Consider the following 17243-nt stretch of genomic DNA (forward strand, 5'->3'; position numbering starts at 1 on the left):
CAAATGAAGATTTGTCAGACTGGAAGCCTTCCTAAACACAAAATTATTTATGACTTAATACAAAATTGGTCATACCTGAGTGCAACCTAGTGACAATTTTCTTTTTAGTTAGAAGAATAGGAATATTTCTATTTTCAATTCTGTAGTACCTTTTGGAACTAAATACTACTACTTAATAATGCTATCTGGCAGACTTAGTGGTATATATAATGTAGCTATGAAAACAAATGTAATAGAACACAATTTGTGAAATGACTCAATGTCACCCTGACCCTCTTTTCTCTTGTCCTTTCCAGGTAGATTGACTTTAGTAGGCTAACACATGGTTAAAAAAATCACTGATCAACAAATGATACTGGGATATTCACATTGCAAAAGAATGAAGTTGGAACCTTACCTTATACCATATACAAAAATTAACTCAAAATGGATCAAAGACCTAAACATAAGAGCTAATAAAACTATAACACTCTTAGAAGAAAACATAGGGGAAAAGCTGCATGACATTGACATTGGATTCAATGATTTTCTGAGTATGACACCAAAAGCACAGGCAACAAAAGGAAAAGTAGATGAATTAGACGTCAACATTAAAAAGTTCTTGCAAATCAAATATCTGATAAGGGATTAATTTCCAGAATATATAGAGAACTCCTACAGCTCAACAACAACAAAAAACCTGATTAACAAATAGGCAAAGGACTTGGACATACATTTCTCCAAAGAAAACATACTAAAGCCAATAACCACATGAAAAAATGCTCAACTTCATTAATAATTAGGGAAGTGTACTTTAAACTCACAATGAGATACCACTTCATACCCATTAGGATGGTTATTATAAAAAAAACAAACTAAAACCCTCAAACACAAAATATATTACACTAAGTGAAATAAATCAGATACAGAAGTTTTGTGAGTCCACTTATCTGAGGTACCTGAAATAGTCAAATTCATAGAGATAGAAAGTAGAATAGTAGCTACCATGGCTGGGGGAGTAGGGAATGGAGAGTTACTGTTTAATGTGTACAATACAACACGTATTGTAATAAAACTCTGCATACGGAGTTTCAGTTTGGGATGATGAAAAACATCTGGAGGTGGAGAGTGGTGATGGCTGCACAATGTGAATGTGCTTAAAGCCACTAAACTGTACACTTAATAGTGGCCAAATGGTAAATTTTATGTAATGTGTATTTTGCCACAGAATAAAGCACCTCCACTTTTTTTTTTTTAAAGTACCATCAGGGTAAAATTATATTCAGGTAAGTGCTTACAAGAACAGAAAGCATATTCAGAACTTAACAGTTTGTAAATCTAACCAGGTTAACTTTTTTTTATTTTGCTGTTTAGTTTTTTTTTTAATTTATTTTTTATACAGCAGGTTCTTATTAGTTATCTATTTTATATATATATTAGTGTATATACCTCAATCCCAATCTCCCAATTCATCCCACCACCACCTCCCTCCCCACCTCCCACTTTCCCCCCCTTGATGTGCATACGTTTGTTCTCCACATCTGTGTCTCTGTTTCTGCCTTGCAAACTGGTTCATCTGTACCATTTTTCTGGATTCCCCATATCTGCATTAATATATGATATTTGTTTTTCTCTTTCTGACTTACTTTGCTATGTATGACAGTCTCTAGGTCCATCCACGTCTCTACAAATGACCCAATTTCATTCCATTTTATGACTGAGTATTATTCCATTGCATAAATGTGCCACATCTTCTTTAACCATTCTTCTGTCAGTGGGCATTTAGGTTCTTTCTGTGACCTGGTTATTGTAAACAATGCTGCAATGAACATTGGGGTGCACGTGTCTTTTTGAATTATGGTTTTCTCTGGGTATATGCCCAGTAGTGGGATTGCTGGGTCATATGGTAATTTTATTTCTAGTTTTTAAAGGAACCTCCATACTGTTTCCCATAATGGCTGTATCAACTTACATTCCCACCAACAGTGCAAGAGGGTTGCACTGTGCAAGGTAGATTGCTTTGGGTAGTAGAGTCATTTTCACAATATTGATTCTTCCAATCCAAGAACATGGTACATCTCTCCATCTGTTTGTGTCATCTTTGATTTCTTTCATCAGTCTTATAGTTTTCTGGTCTTTGACCTCCTTAGGTAGGTTTATTCCTAGGTATTTCATTCTTTTTGTTGCAGTGGCGAATGGCACTGTTTCCTTAATTTCTCTTTCAGATTTTTCATCATTAGTGTATAGGAATGCAAGAGATTTCTGTGCATTAATTTTGTATCCTGCAACGTTCCCAAATTCATTGATTAGCTCTAGTAGTTTTCTGGTGGCATTTTTAGGATTCTCTATGTATAGTATCATGTCATCTGCAAACAGTGACAGCTTTACTTCTTCTTTTCCAATTGTATTCTTATTTCTTTTTCTTCTCTGATTGCTGTAGCTAGGACTTCCAAAACTATGTTGAATAATAGTGGCGAGAGCGGACATCCTTGTCTTCTTCCTGATCTTAGAGGAAATGTTTTCAGTTTTTCACCATTTAGAATGATGTTGGCTATGGGTTTGTCATATATGGCCTTTATTATGTTGACGTAGGTTCCCTCTATGCCCACTTTCTGGAGAGTTTTTATCATAAATGGGTGTTGAATTTTGTCAAAAGCTTTTTCTGCATCTATTGAGATGATCATATGGTATATCAATTTGTTAATATGGTGCATCACATTGATTGATTTGTGTATATTGAAGAATCCTTTCATCCCTGGGATAAATCCCACTTGATCATGGTGTATGATCCTTTTAAAGTGTTGTTGGATTCTGTTTGCTAGTATTTTGTTGAGGAGTTTTACATCCATTTTCATCAGTGATATTAGTCAGTAGTTTTCTTTTTTTGTTGTATCTTTGTCTGGTTTTGGTATCAGGATGATGGTGGCTTTGTAGAATGAGTTTGGGAGTGTTCCTTCCTCTGCAGTTTTTTTGGAAGAGTTTGAGAAGAATGGGTACTAGCTCTTCCCTAAGTGTTTGATAGAATTCACCTGTGAAGCCACCTGGTCCTGGACTTTTGTTTGTTGGAAGATTTTTAATCACAGTTTCAATTTCATTACTTGTGATTGGTCTGTTCATATTTCCTATTTCTTCCTGTTTCAGTCTTGGAAGGTAATACCTTTCTAAGAATTTGTCCATTTCTTCCAGGTTGTCCATGTTATTGGCATAGCATTGCTTGTAGTAGTCTCTCAGGATGGTTTGTATTTCTGTAGTGTCCATTGTAACTTCTTTTTCATTTCTAATTTTATTGATTTGAGTCCTCTCTTTTTCTTGATGAGTCTGGCTAATGGTTTATCAATTTTGTTTATTTTCTCAAAGAACCAGCTTTTAGTTTTATTGATGTTTGCTATTGTTTTCTTTGTTTCTATTTCATTTATTTCTGCTCTGAACTTTATGATTTCTTTCCTTCTGCTAATTTGGGTTTTGTTTGTTCTTCTTTCTCTAGTTCCTTTAGGTGTAAGTTTAGATTGTTTATTCAAGATTTTTCTTGTTTCTTGAGGTAGGATTGTATTGCTATAAACTTCTCTATTAGAACTGCTTTTGCTGCATCCCATGGGTTTTGGATCATTGTGTTTTCATTGTCATTTGTCTCTAGGTATTTTTTGATTTCCTCTTTGATTTCTTCAGTGATCTCTTGGTTATTTAGTAACGTATTGTTTAGCCTGCATGTGTTTGTGTTTTTTACATTTTTTTCCCCTGTAATTTATTTCTAATCTCATAACATTGTGGTTGGAAAAGATGCTTGATATGATTTCAATTTTCTTAAATTTACCAAGGCTTGATTTGTGACCTAAGATGTGATCTATCCTGGAGAATGTTCTGTGTATGTACACTTGAGAAGAAAATGTAATCTGCTGTTTTCGGATGGAATGTCCTATAAATATCAATTAAATCTATCTGGTTTATTGTGTCATTTAAAGCTTGTGTTTCCCTATTAATTTTCCATCTGGATGATCTGTCCATTGGTGTAAGTGAGGTGCTAAAGTCCCCCACTATTATTGTGTTACTGTCAGTTTCCTCTTTTATAGCTGTTAGCATTTGTCTTATGTATTGAGGTGCTCCTATGTTGGATGCATATATATTTATAATTGTTATATCTTCTTCTTGGGTTGATCCCTTGCTCATTATGTAATGTCCTTCCTTGTCTCTTGTAACATTCCTTATTTTAAAGTCTATTTTATCTGATATGAGTATTGCTACTCTAGTTTTCTTTTGATTTCCATTTGCATGGAATATCTATTTCATCCCCTCACTTTCAGTCTCTATGTGTCCCTAGGTCTGAAGTGGGTCTCTTGTAGACAGCATGTATAAAAGTTTTGTTTTTGTATCCATTCAATGAGCCTGTGTCTTTTGGTTGGAGCATTTAATCCATTCACATTTAACGTAATTATTGATATGTATGCTCCTATTACCATTTTCTTAATTGTTTTGTGTTTGTTTTTGTAGGTCCTTTTCTTTTGTGTTTCCACTTAGAGAAGTTCCTTTAACATTTGTTGTAGAGCTGGTTTGGAGGTGCTGAATTCTCTTAGCTTTTGCTTGTCTGAAAAGCTTTTGATTTCTCCATCAAATCTGAATGAGATCCTTGCCAGGTAGAGTAATCTTGGTTGTAGGTTCTTCCCTTTCATCACTTTTAATATGTCATGCCACTCCCTTCTGGCTTGTAGAGTTTCTGCTCAGAAATCAGCTGTTAATCTTATGGGAGTTCCCTTGTATGTTATTTGTCTTTTTTCCCTTGTTGCTTTCAATAGTTTTTCTTTCTCTTTAATTTTTGTCAGTTTGATTACTATGCATCTCAGTGTGTTTCTCCTTGGGTTTATCCTGCCTGGGTCTCTCTGTGCTTCTTGGACTTGGGTGGTTATTTCCTTTCCCATGTTAGGGAAGTTTTTGACTATAATCTCTTCAAATATTTTCTTGGTCCTTTCTCTCTCTTTTTCTTCTTCTGGGACCACTATAGTGTGCATGTTGGTGCATTTAATGTTGTCCCAGAGGTCTTTTAGGCAGTCTTCATTTCCTTTCATTCTTTTTTCTTTATTCTGTTCCACGGCAGTGAATTCCACCATTCTGTCTTCCAGGTCACTTCTCCACTCTTCTGCCTCAGTTATTCTGCTCTTCTGATTCCTTCTAGTGTAGTTTTCATTTCAGTTGTTGTATTGTTCATCTCTGTTTGTTTGTTCTTTAATTCTTCTAGGTGTTTGTTCTTTAATTCTAGGTCTTTGTTAAACATTTCTTGTGTCTTCTTTATCTTTACCCCCATTCTTTTTCCAAGGTCCTGGATCATGTTCACTATCATTATTCTGAATTCTTTTTCTGGAAGGTTGCCTACATCCACTTCATTTAGTTGTTTTCCTGAGGTTTTATCTTGTTCCTTCATCTGGTACCTAGTCCTCTGCCTTTTTATTTTGTCTGTCTTTCTGTGGATGTGGTTTTCTTTCCACAGCCTGCAGGATTGTAGTTCTTCTTCCTTCTGCTGTCTGCCCTCTGGTGGATGAGGCTATGTACGAGGCTTGTGCAAGCTTCTTGATGGGAGGGACTGGTGGTGGGTAGAGCTGAGTATTGCTCTGTTCAGCAGAGCTGAATAAAACTTTAATCTGCTTGTCTGCTGATGGGTAGGGCTGAGTTCCCTCCCTGTTGGTTGTTTGGCCTGAGGCGACCCAGCACTGGAGCCTAGAGGGTCTTTGGTGGGGTTAATGGTGGACTCTGGGAGGGCTCATGACAAGGAGTACTTCCCAGAACTTCTGCTGCCAGTGTCCTTGTCCCTGTGGTGAGCCACAGCCACCCCCTGCCTCTGCAGGAGACCCTCCAACAGTAGCAGGTAGGTCTGATTCATTCTCCTGTGGAGTCACTGCTCCTTCTCCCCGAATCCTGATGTGCACACTACTTTGTGGGTACCCTCCAAGAGTGGAGTCTCTGTTTCCCCAAGTCTTGTCAAAATCCTGCAATCAAATCCCGCTAGCCTTCAAAGTCTGATTCTCTGGGAATTCCTCCTCCCGTTGCCAAGACCTGCAGGTTGAGTAGCCTGATGTGGGGCTTAGAACCTTCACTCCAGGTGACTTCTATGGCATAATTGTTCTTCAGTTTGTGAGTCACCCACCCAGCGGTTATGGGATTTTATTTTATTGTGATTGTGCCCCTCTTACCATCTCATTGCAGCTTCTCCTTTGTCTTTGGATGTGGGGTATCTTTTTTGGTGAGTTCCAGTGTCTTCCTGTTGATGATTGTTCAGCAGTTAGTTGTGACTCTGGGCTCTCACAAGAGGAAGTGAGAGCATGTCCTTCTACTCAGCCATCTTGAACCAATCTCCCAAAACACCTCCTCTTAAAAATAAAAGGCATTGAATCCACTAATTATTTAGAGGAGAGTACTAAGCCACTCTGCCATATACAGTTATCCTCCATTTTCAGGTTTAATCGTCTTGGCTGTCTAATGTCACAAACTTTAGAGTGAAACTTGAAAAGATTTATATCAGTAGCCTTACATGATACCATTGCAACAGCTACAATTTATTCCTATTAGGAGTCAAGATTATTATATGCTTTATCTCAATGAATCAACCGAACAATTCTATGAAGGATATATTACTAACCCTGGGCATATCTTGGGGTTTAGGAGTTTAATAATTTGTCTAGTGTTAAAAAGCCACACCATTCCATTCTCTTGAACTATTTCACTGCTCTTAGTATAGTAGGGAGTAATGAACATGAGGTGGTGGTGGAGGGGCTGGGAGAGGGTTGGTGGGCAGAAAGATAGATGGTTGTCCTACAAATTATTTATGTGTGTGTGTGTGTGTGTGTGTGTGTGTGTGTGTGTGAGTGTGTAGAAGAGAGGGATATATAGAGAGAAGTTTTATTTTCTTTGAAAATAAATGTAAGCTGAGCCTAGTCTTTATTCACTATTTTGGGTTGTTTTTCATAAATATTGGGACACTAACTCAGGAGCTGCTCTTGTGGGGTTTTTGGATGAAGTGTTCTGCTGTGTTTACAATCAAATACACACTCAAAAGGTCTTGGGGAGACCATGGTGTAAAGCTGGTATGTGTTGGCAGTGAGCAGGCATATGTCTACCAATGTCATCAGTAGAATAAATAAGCAAACTGAATTTTACGTTTAAAAAGGGAAAAGCGTAAAAATTTAACAATTCTCTGAAGGTTTTTTTCTTATTAAGGCCAAGGAAACATTAATGCCCATCCAACTTTCCCAGGTCCTTTGATAATGGCTGGAGCTCAGTATAATGATCTGAATGTACGGCCTGAGCATTAGAGGACTGTTTCCCTCACACATCCCTTGCTCTTTGAATTTGTGGTGTGCCCTCTCAGAGAGCATGGGTGGGTAATACTGCACTCAGTCTGGCCAGACCAAGCTAGGACTTCCCTTCTCAGGAAACCTCAATCCAGGATGAGCCATGTAAGCCTTAGCCTCCAGGAGGTCCTCATCTCCCCCAATTTCTGATGATTCTTCCTCTGTGTTGATTCCTGCGGGGCAGTTTCTGGTGTCTCAGTGTTGCACCCTGCTGGAAATGCTCTACCAGATATGCCACCCTTGGAGGAAGTTGGAGAGTCTCACTGTCAACAGTGAACATATAATCTTTCCCCCATTTCCAGGAAAGGGACTCTGATAAATCATTAAGCTTACCCTCAGGAGTCTGGTCGAGGCTCATCTCTTTTCTTGTTTGACAATTTGTAATTCACAAGGATGCAAGGAATTCTCAGTAGTTACTATGGTAACTCTACCTTAATCTAGATGCTCTACATCAGAAACTCTCTCAACAGTGGATTGTCTAAGAACACACTAGAGTTCAGTATTTGTATGTATTTAACATCCTAATTCTTTCTGATTCACTCAGGTTTCTGGGGGGCAGGAAATAGGTATTTTCTTGAGCACCAGTGCTATTTTACACCCTAAAGGGCCTGGCACTTTTATTTTTAGAGAACTATCTCTGTGTCCTACCTTACATTAAAATACATCTCATATCCAACAACAGTTTTCTTTGCTGGAAAAAAAACCCTTGAAAATTAGTTTTTAAATTTTGAAATTATTTGTATTGTGATTTCTCAGCAATCATGTACATTCTTGAGAATTTCTGTGAAGTGAGGAAAACTAACTTAAATTTATTTATAAAGGTGTGAAAATTTTATTAATAAAAAATGAGTGAATTGACATGATAATCTTGTTGACATTTAATTAAATATTTATTAATTTTGATTTTGCTTTTTTCCCCTTGTACTTTGAGCCCTTCTTTTCTCCTTCCTTCTCCTTCTTCTTCTTTTAGGGTTCTCAGACCTTTTCAAAGCTCTCAGGTCTTAAGTACCGTGCTATCTAATGAATAAAATTGTATAGCCAGCTCCTTTAATTAGCTCCTTATGTGAGTAGACTTAACCTTACACAACTCATAAGGCTAGGTATTAAGTTGGATCATATGAAATCACTGGATTTGGGGTTTTGTTTTGTTTTTGGTAAAATATGACTAAATAGAGACAATTTCACATGATTTAACCTAATGGTTTGTGGTTGCAAAGACAATACACTTTTCTCCTTGGAGACATAGAGTTAAATCAGAGAGGTAAGATTTAAAAAAGCAGAGTTCTGTGCTTGTGGTAGGTGTTAGGCAAGTATTTGCAGAATGAATGCATGTATCCAAGAATGACAGAACAAGATGTAAGAACATAAACAAGAGCACAACTGCATGATACAGACTTGTGGTAATGGAACTGGCAGAACGTATTCATCATACAAATAACTTTCACAATTACTTTAAGTCTTTTTAACCATCACTCTCTTTTTAATTCAATTTTGTTTTGCTAGCAAGGGATTGGCATTGGCTGTAGGAGAAAGCAGTCCTGGCATATTTCACAGCTGACTCTCCTCATTAGGGAATAAAAAATGGAAACATCATAGGAGTTTAAGGAGGAAAAGAAGCATTGTGGATCTAAGAGAGAGGAGAATTCAGAGGTTGGCAGGATTTTCATGAAGCACGTTGCTTTTCATTTGGCAGCAAGAACTATCTCTGGAAGGTTCTGAAGCTTTACTTTCCATATGATCCCTGGGAAACAAACGGCAGTTCTTTTTTTCTTTTTTTGGCTGGCAATCCTAGGAAAAAAACAAAAGATTATCAAATCTTAATGATTAATAGAACTTCAACTTCGGGTCAATCCACCCACCCATTTATTCATCCTTTTATCTTGTACCATAATGTGCAAGATACTGTCTAGGTGCTAGGAGAAGAGTGAGATTTAAGATATAAGACACATTTCCAAACTAGAGGTGATGTTCATCTTGTGTCGGTTGAGTAAGTGTGATTAGTGCTGGAAGAACAAGGGGGAAAGCACTCAGGGAGCGTAGACAGAGAACTGATGCCTGAAGATGCTGGAGGAGATTTCATTGGATGTGTTAATTGGCCTGGGTCCAGAATAGAGGTTTTTAACCCTGGCTATAGATTAGAATAACCAGAGGATTTAAAAGAAGAAAGGAAGAAGGAAAGAAAGAAAGAAAGAAAGGGAAAGAAAGAGAGAAAGGAAGAAAAAGAGAACCATGGCCAGGCAATATCCACCACAAAGGTTCTGGTTTAATTAACTTGGGATGGATATCTGTTTTGTTATGTTTCTCTTTTTGCCTTTTTAAAAAAGTTAACCAGGTAAATACAATGAGCAACTTGATTGAGAACAACTAGTCTGGAAGAAGTAGAAACACATAAGGAGAGGGAGGTTGGATTGGTTGATGGAGGAGAAAGTTGCAGAGCCTTTCACCCTAGGTAAATAGTATGCAAAAAGAAAAATGACGTCTTAAGGTTTTCAACCTCATGAAGGGGGTCAGCTCAGTTTGTGTGGAAAGCTGGAACTGAACACTCTGCAGAAAACTGGATACCTGGAAGAGCTCCCTCACTGGGAAGACTCAGCAAGAAAGGTTTTACTGTGGTCTAGTGTCTCAGCAAGGAACTCGTGGACCATCATTGGTCAGGCATGAAAAGTCAACCAGAAGATACCAGTGTTTTCAAAAATGTGATATACATATAGGAGGAGGGACCTTGATTTTCAGTATCCATAAATCCAAAATATAGAACTCAAACCAAGACATTTACATGAAAAACTGGTGCAAAGGGATGAAAACAATGGGGTTTCCCCAGAAGCAAACAACCCTAGGAATACCTTCACTACCCAGAGTAGACAAGGTTCCCACAGGAAACAAATTCCACTGAAGACTAGGCCTGTGATGAAAAATTCTTCAGTACTCAAGGAAGAAAAAAATGCCATGAGAATGAGTACATGCAGAAACTATATATTCTGGATCAATCTGAGAGAGACTTCTATATAAACATATTTAACATGTTCAAAGAAATAAAAATAGGAAAAATCCATAGGCCAGGAAAGAAAAAAATAGACTTAAAACAAAACAAAACATACAGAAATTAAATTTATTTATAATTTAATTAAAATTATTTTATAATTAAAATAATCTTTAAAAATCCTCTATAGATTGGTTAAAGGGTATAGCCCTTTAACCAATATAAAGGGTATACATAGCTGAAGAAAAGAACTGAAAAATTAGAAGATAGAGCTGAAGAAATCACAGAAAGCTGCAGAATAGTCCACATAAAGAGAAATAGGTAAAATACAGTGGTCTTGAGTATGGATTTTTGGAGACTACTAATGCTTTTTGGAATACAGAACATTGGGTTGACATTTTAGATACATGAGAGACAGAGATAGCATACAGAAAAAATCAATTTCCTAAAATTTCAGAGAAATCTAAACATGTATATTGTCACCATGTTGTTGAGTTTCTGTGTTTGCTAAGAAGAGCAAAAGACATTCTTGTAATATTAAAAACTTTGTAAAAATATTTTTGTAGCAGTAGTTGAAAGTATGTTTGAATGATAAACTTGAGACTGTGAATCTTTGTCTGAGGAAACTACATAATTGTTTCAGACATTTTATTGTAAGAAACTGCTTATTCAATCAAAAATGTAAGCTTTGATTTTCATAGGAAGTTAATCTAAAATAATTAACAGTTGAGCTAAATCTTACTTATCTATTAGGATTCTAATTAATTCTACCAGAATGAAAGACCAAGCAGATCCTCTTAGTATTAGAAACAGAGCTAAAGTCATTCTTCCTTGAAAAGAGTAAAATAATATGATTTCAGATGATTAGCTGTAAAAAGTGCAGAAACTCAGTTTTCTTAAACACTAGTAAAGTTAAAATTGCAAAATTAAAATTCAGTAAATACCTTTTATGTAAATTTTAAAAATCCAAAACAACATTGAGTATTTTTTTATTGGTACAGATGTATTTAGTACCAGTAAAAAATATGGACCAGAAGGATACACTCTAACTTAATGAAAGTGACTATAAGAGAAGGAGGGTGAAGGAAAGAAAGAAATAGGTGAGGGGGATTAAGAGGTACAAAATATGAGTCAGGAGTATGGAATGTGCAGTGTAAAGAATGTAGTCAATAACTACATAATATCTTATACGGTGACAGATGGTAACTATACTTACCATAGTGATCATTTTGAAATGTATAGAAATATCGAATTGCTATGCTGTGTAACAGGAACTAACATAGTGTTTTAGGTAGATTATACTTCAAAACCAACGAAATAAACAAACTCATAGAAAAAGAGATCAGATTTGTGGTGACCAGAGGCGGGGTTGGCAGGAGGGGGAAGTGGATGAAGGCAGTCAAAAAGGTAAAACTTTCAATTATAAGATAAATAAGTACTAGGGATGTAATGTACAACATGGTAAATATAATTAACACTGCTGTATGTTATATATGAAAGTTGTTAAGAGAATAAATCCTGAGTTCTCATCACAAGGAAAACATATATACTTTTTTCTATTTCTTTAATTTTGTTATTTATAGATGAGATGATGGATGTTCACTAAACATTGCAGTCATCATTTCATGATCCATGTAAGTCAAATCATTATGCTGTACACCTTAAAGTTATACAATGCTCTATGTCAATTATATCTCAATAAAACTGGAAGAAGAAAAAAAAAGAAAGTGACTGTATCTGAGTAGTGTGGGAGAGAAGAATGGACCTGGGCTTTTTTTGTGGGGGAGGTGATGTGGTACAAAGTACTCTATTGTATCTGTGATTATTCTTCTTATAAAAGGGTTCTGAAGTATTTACCTATATGTATACACACACATATATGCACATGATGAGTATATGTCCACCTGGATGTTTGTTATATTTCTGTAAGCGTTTCTTTTTATATGAACATTTTTAATAATTAAAAAGTAATACAATCATTACAATTTATTATTTGTTTAATAGTTCTGTTTAGATGTAGAGGTAGATTTTTAAACTGTGTGCTAAATGACACATAAAGGCTGATTTGTCCATTTCCACTATTCATTCAATCTTTATCCTCTGTTTATATGGAAAATCTAGAAGTTTAGTGAAAATTAATTCAAGAGCTAGTTTTCAAATTAAATAACCCCCAAATGTATATTTTTGTCCTTAATAATATCAAAGGAGTTGTTCTCACCTTCATAGATTTTCTATTTTCTGATTTCACAGGCAACTCCCTCGAACTTGTTTGGGCAGGAACACAAACATTGTCCATCCAGCAGAATCACATTCCCTCCATTTTGGCACGGTTGGCATTTTCTTACACTGAATTCATTGATGTAGTCTTCAATGGCTCTTTCCAAATTTTGTTTCTTTAGGTGTGCATCTTTTATTTTCACTGGAATCAGATCATATATCGGAGACAGCTGTAAGAGAGCAAAACATTTAATTTTAGGTCTTTTTCTATAGACAGAGCATGTGCAATATTTTTCACTAAATTATTTATTCATTGCTTCATTAATTCAACAAAGGCTTATTGAATGATTATTATTGCCAGATATGATGTTAGCTTTTAAGACTGCCAGTGATCAAATCTAGTCATGATCTCTGTAATCATGGAGATCCCATTATGGAGGTAAGGAGATTGATATTAAAATAATCATACAGACAAATTTAAAATGGAAACTGTGACTAGGTGCTATAAAGGACAGGTATATGTATTTTAACAATGAACAGTCAGGGATTTAAAGTTTTAGCAGGCTAATTTACTGACATATTGTGAATCCTTTTTGCTGCCTTTTTTCTGCCTCCCCTTTTCCAGAAGGTAGGCAAGTGCTTGCGATCTCTTGTCTAAGAGGAGGTTTGTGTGTGATGCCAAGTCCAGAATGCCCCAAAGGCAAACTCTTTATTGATTTTTTTTCTTTAAAAGCCTGAACTCATTGATACATTTTTGTTGGGAGAAGGAGTGTGGGAAGAATGCCACCAAGGTGGGGGCATTCCTCCAGTCCAGGAAGGGGGTAGAGTTAGCATGTACCTCAAGTAGCAGGAAACCATAGCTAGATCTCTAGCAGCTATTTTGGGAAGTAGCAAAATCTTTGGAGTGCCCCTAGGGAAGGTGGCTATCAAGGAACAGGCTACAGCTTTGCCAATGACTCCCATGCCCATTCTTGGCATGGAAAGTTTGCAAACACCTGACTTCAAGTGAACTTGTAAACTTGAACAATGAGGTTATCAGGATGACCACCATAGACTAAATACTTACATATATCGTATCTTCATTTCCCAAACAGAAGCATCAGGACAAGCAAGAGCCACCCTGAACCCCATCCAACAAATGAATGATGAATTTTCCAGCAGCATGGAAGGATGGGATCTCAATGTCAAATTTAATTATACTAAGATAAATGAAGTAAAATGATTTATTTTGTACACTTAAATTCCTGGAGTAAGATACATAGTTGCTACCATTGAATCAGGGAAGTTTGGAAAGGCTTTCCTGAGAAAATGACTGTGAAGTTGAGATTTGAGGGTGTTAAGACGGCAAGAAGATTACTCTAGTAATATAAGGCAGAATTCAAAAAATGCTTAGTTATGTTACATAAATAACACATATAGAATATACAGGGCTATGTTTTATGTACATATGTAAAACATGTATAGAAAACTTGTATTTAATGTAAGCAAATTCAAGCCTATTTAATGTAAGCAAATTCAATTGTGTGACTATAAAGGTGTTTGAGTAGATAAACTGTAAGAAATTGAGACCCTTTGGTGGCACAGTACTTTGAAATAAGAGACCACAAAATTTAGAAGCAATTGGAATTGAAAGACAAGATTAAAAAATATACCACAGGACTTCCCTGGTGGCGCAGTGGTTAAGAATCCACCTGCCAATGCAGGGGACACGGGTTCGAGCCCTGGTCCAGGAAGATCCCACATGCTGCTGAGCAAATAAGCCCGTGCGCCACAACTATTGAGCCTGCACTCTGGAGCCTGTGAGGCACAACTACTGAGCCCACATGCCACAACTACTGAAGCCTGCGTGCCTAGAACCCGTGCTCCACAGCAAGAGAAGCCACCACAATAAGTCCACGCACCGCAACGAAGACCCAATGTAGCCATAAATAAATTTATTTAAAAAAATAGTTTATATATATATATATATATATATATATATATATATATATATATATATACACACACACACACACACAAACACCACAAATTCCTGCCAAAGAGTAATGATGGGTTAAATAAAGTCAACTAATCCTTTTTCTGAAGACAATGAGAAAAGCTGAACAAGATAAAAGTAAAATTAAAAAATTTACTTGAAAGCCCTGGAGAACTAACAAGGTAACAAAACATTATTAGGCTAAGATCTGGGAGGAGGTGGAAGTTCCATGAGGTGAGCCCAGTACTTCTGGGTCACCAGTCCCCATGACACATTGCCTAAATCAGGAAGAGGCAGTCGAGGAGCTAAGAGGTAGAGCAGCACGTTACTGGGCTGGGGAAAAAAGGTTGGAATTCAGGACAGCAAAGGTAAAAAAGCTGTGCTTTGGGTTGGGCCCCAAAGGACTGCAGCCCTAGAAGTAAAAGGGAATTGGAATTGAGGTAGCCCTGGCAAAGACTGCAGCTGGTTTTAAAATAATCCTGAGTCATTCGTACTCCAGAGGCTTTTCAGATACAAATATATATTTCTTTTGAAGACAATAAAAGCATCTCAGGCCTCAAGCTACTCTGATAGCAATTTTTAAAGTATAATATCCAGCCCACAATAAAAGTAACTAGGTACACAAGGAAATGAGCCAACGTGAATGAGAATCAGTAGAAATAGTAGAAATGAGAAACAGAGCTTGGGAATGCCAAGATTTGAGTTATCAGATGTAGACTTTAAAACAACTATGCTTACATAAGCATAAGAGACAAGATTAAAAATTTTAGCAGAGAAATGAAAATTATTTTTAAAAATAGAAGATTTGAAAAAAAATAAACAAAGAGAATTGGAACTTGCTATTATAATATACAAATTAATGGACTGGTTAAATAGCAGATGTGACACAACTGAAGTAAAGTTAATGAATTGAAATATAGGTTAGAAGATATTGACAATGAAGCACGAAGAGATACAAAGTCAGGAAATACAGAAAGACAATAGGAAACATAAAAGATAGAGTGAGAGGCTTCCCTGGTGGTGCAGTGGTTGAGAGTCCGCCTGCCGATGCAGGGGACATGGATTCGTGCCCCGGTCCAGGAAGATCCCACATGCCACGGAGCGGTTGGGCCCCGTGAGCCATGGCCGCTGAGCCTGCGCATCCGGAGCCTGTGCTCCGCAATGGGAGAAGCCACAACAGTGAGAGGCCCGCATACCGCAAAAAAAAAAAAAAAAAAAAAAAAAATCAGAAAAGTTAACATTGACTAAATCACAGAGCTTATTCAAATTTCACTAGATTTTCCCCTGATGTCCTTTTTTCTGTTCCAGGATCCAAGCAGGATCCCATGCTGCATTTAATTGTCATGTCTCCTTAGTCCCCAGTCTGTGACAGTTTTTCTGATTTTGATAACTGTACTATGGTTCTGTAAGCTGTTAACATGTTGGGGCTGCTGGGTGTAGGGTATGTGTGAAGTCTGTGCTGCTTTTGAAATTTTACTGTCTGTACTATTTGCACAATTACAAGTCTAAAATTATTTCAAACTAAAAAGTAAAAAAGAGGATATCTGTTATCAAGAATACTATTGAAGGGTGAAAGTTCTCCAATGAAAGAAGACATTTGTAACACTTTTATGTGAGAATAGGCTCATATCCAGAATATATCAAGAATTTCTATGAAGTCACCACAACTATCCCCTAGCATAGTCTTTTATGAATTAGCAGGTAGGATTCAGATTTCAACTATATGGTGTTTATTTGGAAGAAAGAAACCTCTTACCAATGTTGCCTCACTGGCACAAACAACATAAGCATATGGTAGAGTTATCTTGATTATCAAGAAAAGAAGTTCATCTTGTCTGACCTTTCAAAGGAAAGTCAAGGCCAGATAACTGAAGATACAAGAATAGTGGGTCTTGGAGAAAAAGTTTGGATGAAATGCATAAACAATGTTCAAAGAGATAAAGAAGAAGGATGTGCAATGGCAAATAGTTTCAGAGGAGCCTCAAACCCTGGAGTCGAGAATCCCACAAGAAGACAAAGAACGATTAAAATATACTTCTTATATACTTCTTGAAGAATAACATGTTTTTCTAATGAACTTTGGCTTGTGGTTAACTAAGAAAACAGTTTTCATTTTTCTCCTATACTAGCTAACTCCCTTCTCTTTCTACCATTTTCCGTGGATGTAATCTATCACTCAACATGCTAAAATACAAATAAATTGACAATACTGTTTGATATTAAGTACATTTAGGTTTCTTTCAGGCTTCCAAACTGATGAAACTATATGTACCAAATGTAGTTTGTTGAAAGAATGAGTGTTTTTTTTTAATTGCTATACAAGAGAGTTAGGAATGATTTTTACTATATCATTATAACTGTAATGACTATAACGTAGAACACTGGTACCATAGCTGTTCAAAATTCTGATGTTCTTTAACATCTGGCACATCACTCTAAGAATTGTATAATATAACAAAAATGGTAGATAAATTAATTCATTATTATTCAAAGTTGCTCCAGAAAGAGCTTAATCTAACTTGACATGTGTGGATAAGAGTGGCTGAGGGAAATGAGGAAAGGAGAACTGAGAAAGAACGGAAAAGGCAAGATAAAGGAAAAGATACACAAAATTCATGCAGGAGGACCCATCCATTTGCACAAGGTGAGTCATAAATTTGGTTATATTTCCAGCACGTTGAAAAAGACAACTGAATTTTAATGATTATTTGCATGTAAGAAAAGCTCACCTGATTCCCAAGAGAAACAAAATGATCCT

At 36.5% G+C, this 17243-nt stretch overlaps 1 protein-coding gene across 1 annotated transcript in view; it reads right to left on the bottom strand.

The window, feature by feature from the left end:
* Positions 1 to 8770: 8770 nt before the first annotated feature.
* The window catches only part of C9 (complement C9), a 52138-nt gene continuing 43665 nt past the window's right edge, over positions 8771 to 17243 (bottom strand). The window contains exons 10-11 of the mRNA XM_081231266.1: positions 12512 to 12740; positions 8771 to 9101 (exon numbers count right to left, since the gene is read on the bottom strand). Of these exons, the coding sequence (XP_081087392.1) occupies positions 12525 to 12740 (216 nt within the window). The 3' untranslated portion in view covers positions 8771 to 9101; positions 12512 to 12524. The remainder of the gene's footprint in view (positions 9102 to 12511; positions 12741 to 17243) is intronic.

Source organism: Mesoplodon bidens, assembly GCF_964165515.1.
Source record: "Mesoplodon bidens genome assembly, chromosome: 4".
NCBI lineage: Eukaryota > Metazoa > Chordata > Mammalia > Artiodactyla > Ziphiidae > Mesoplodon > Mesoplodon bidens.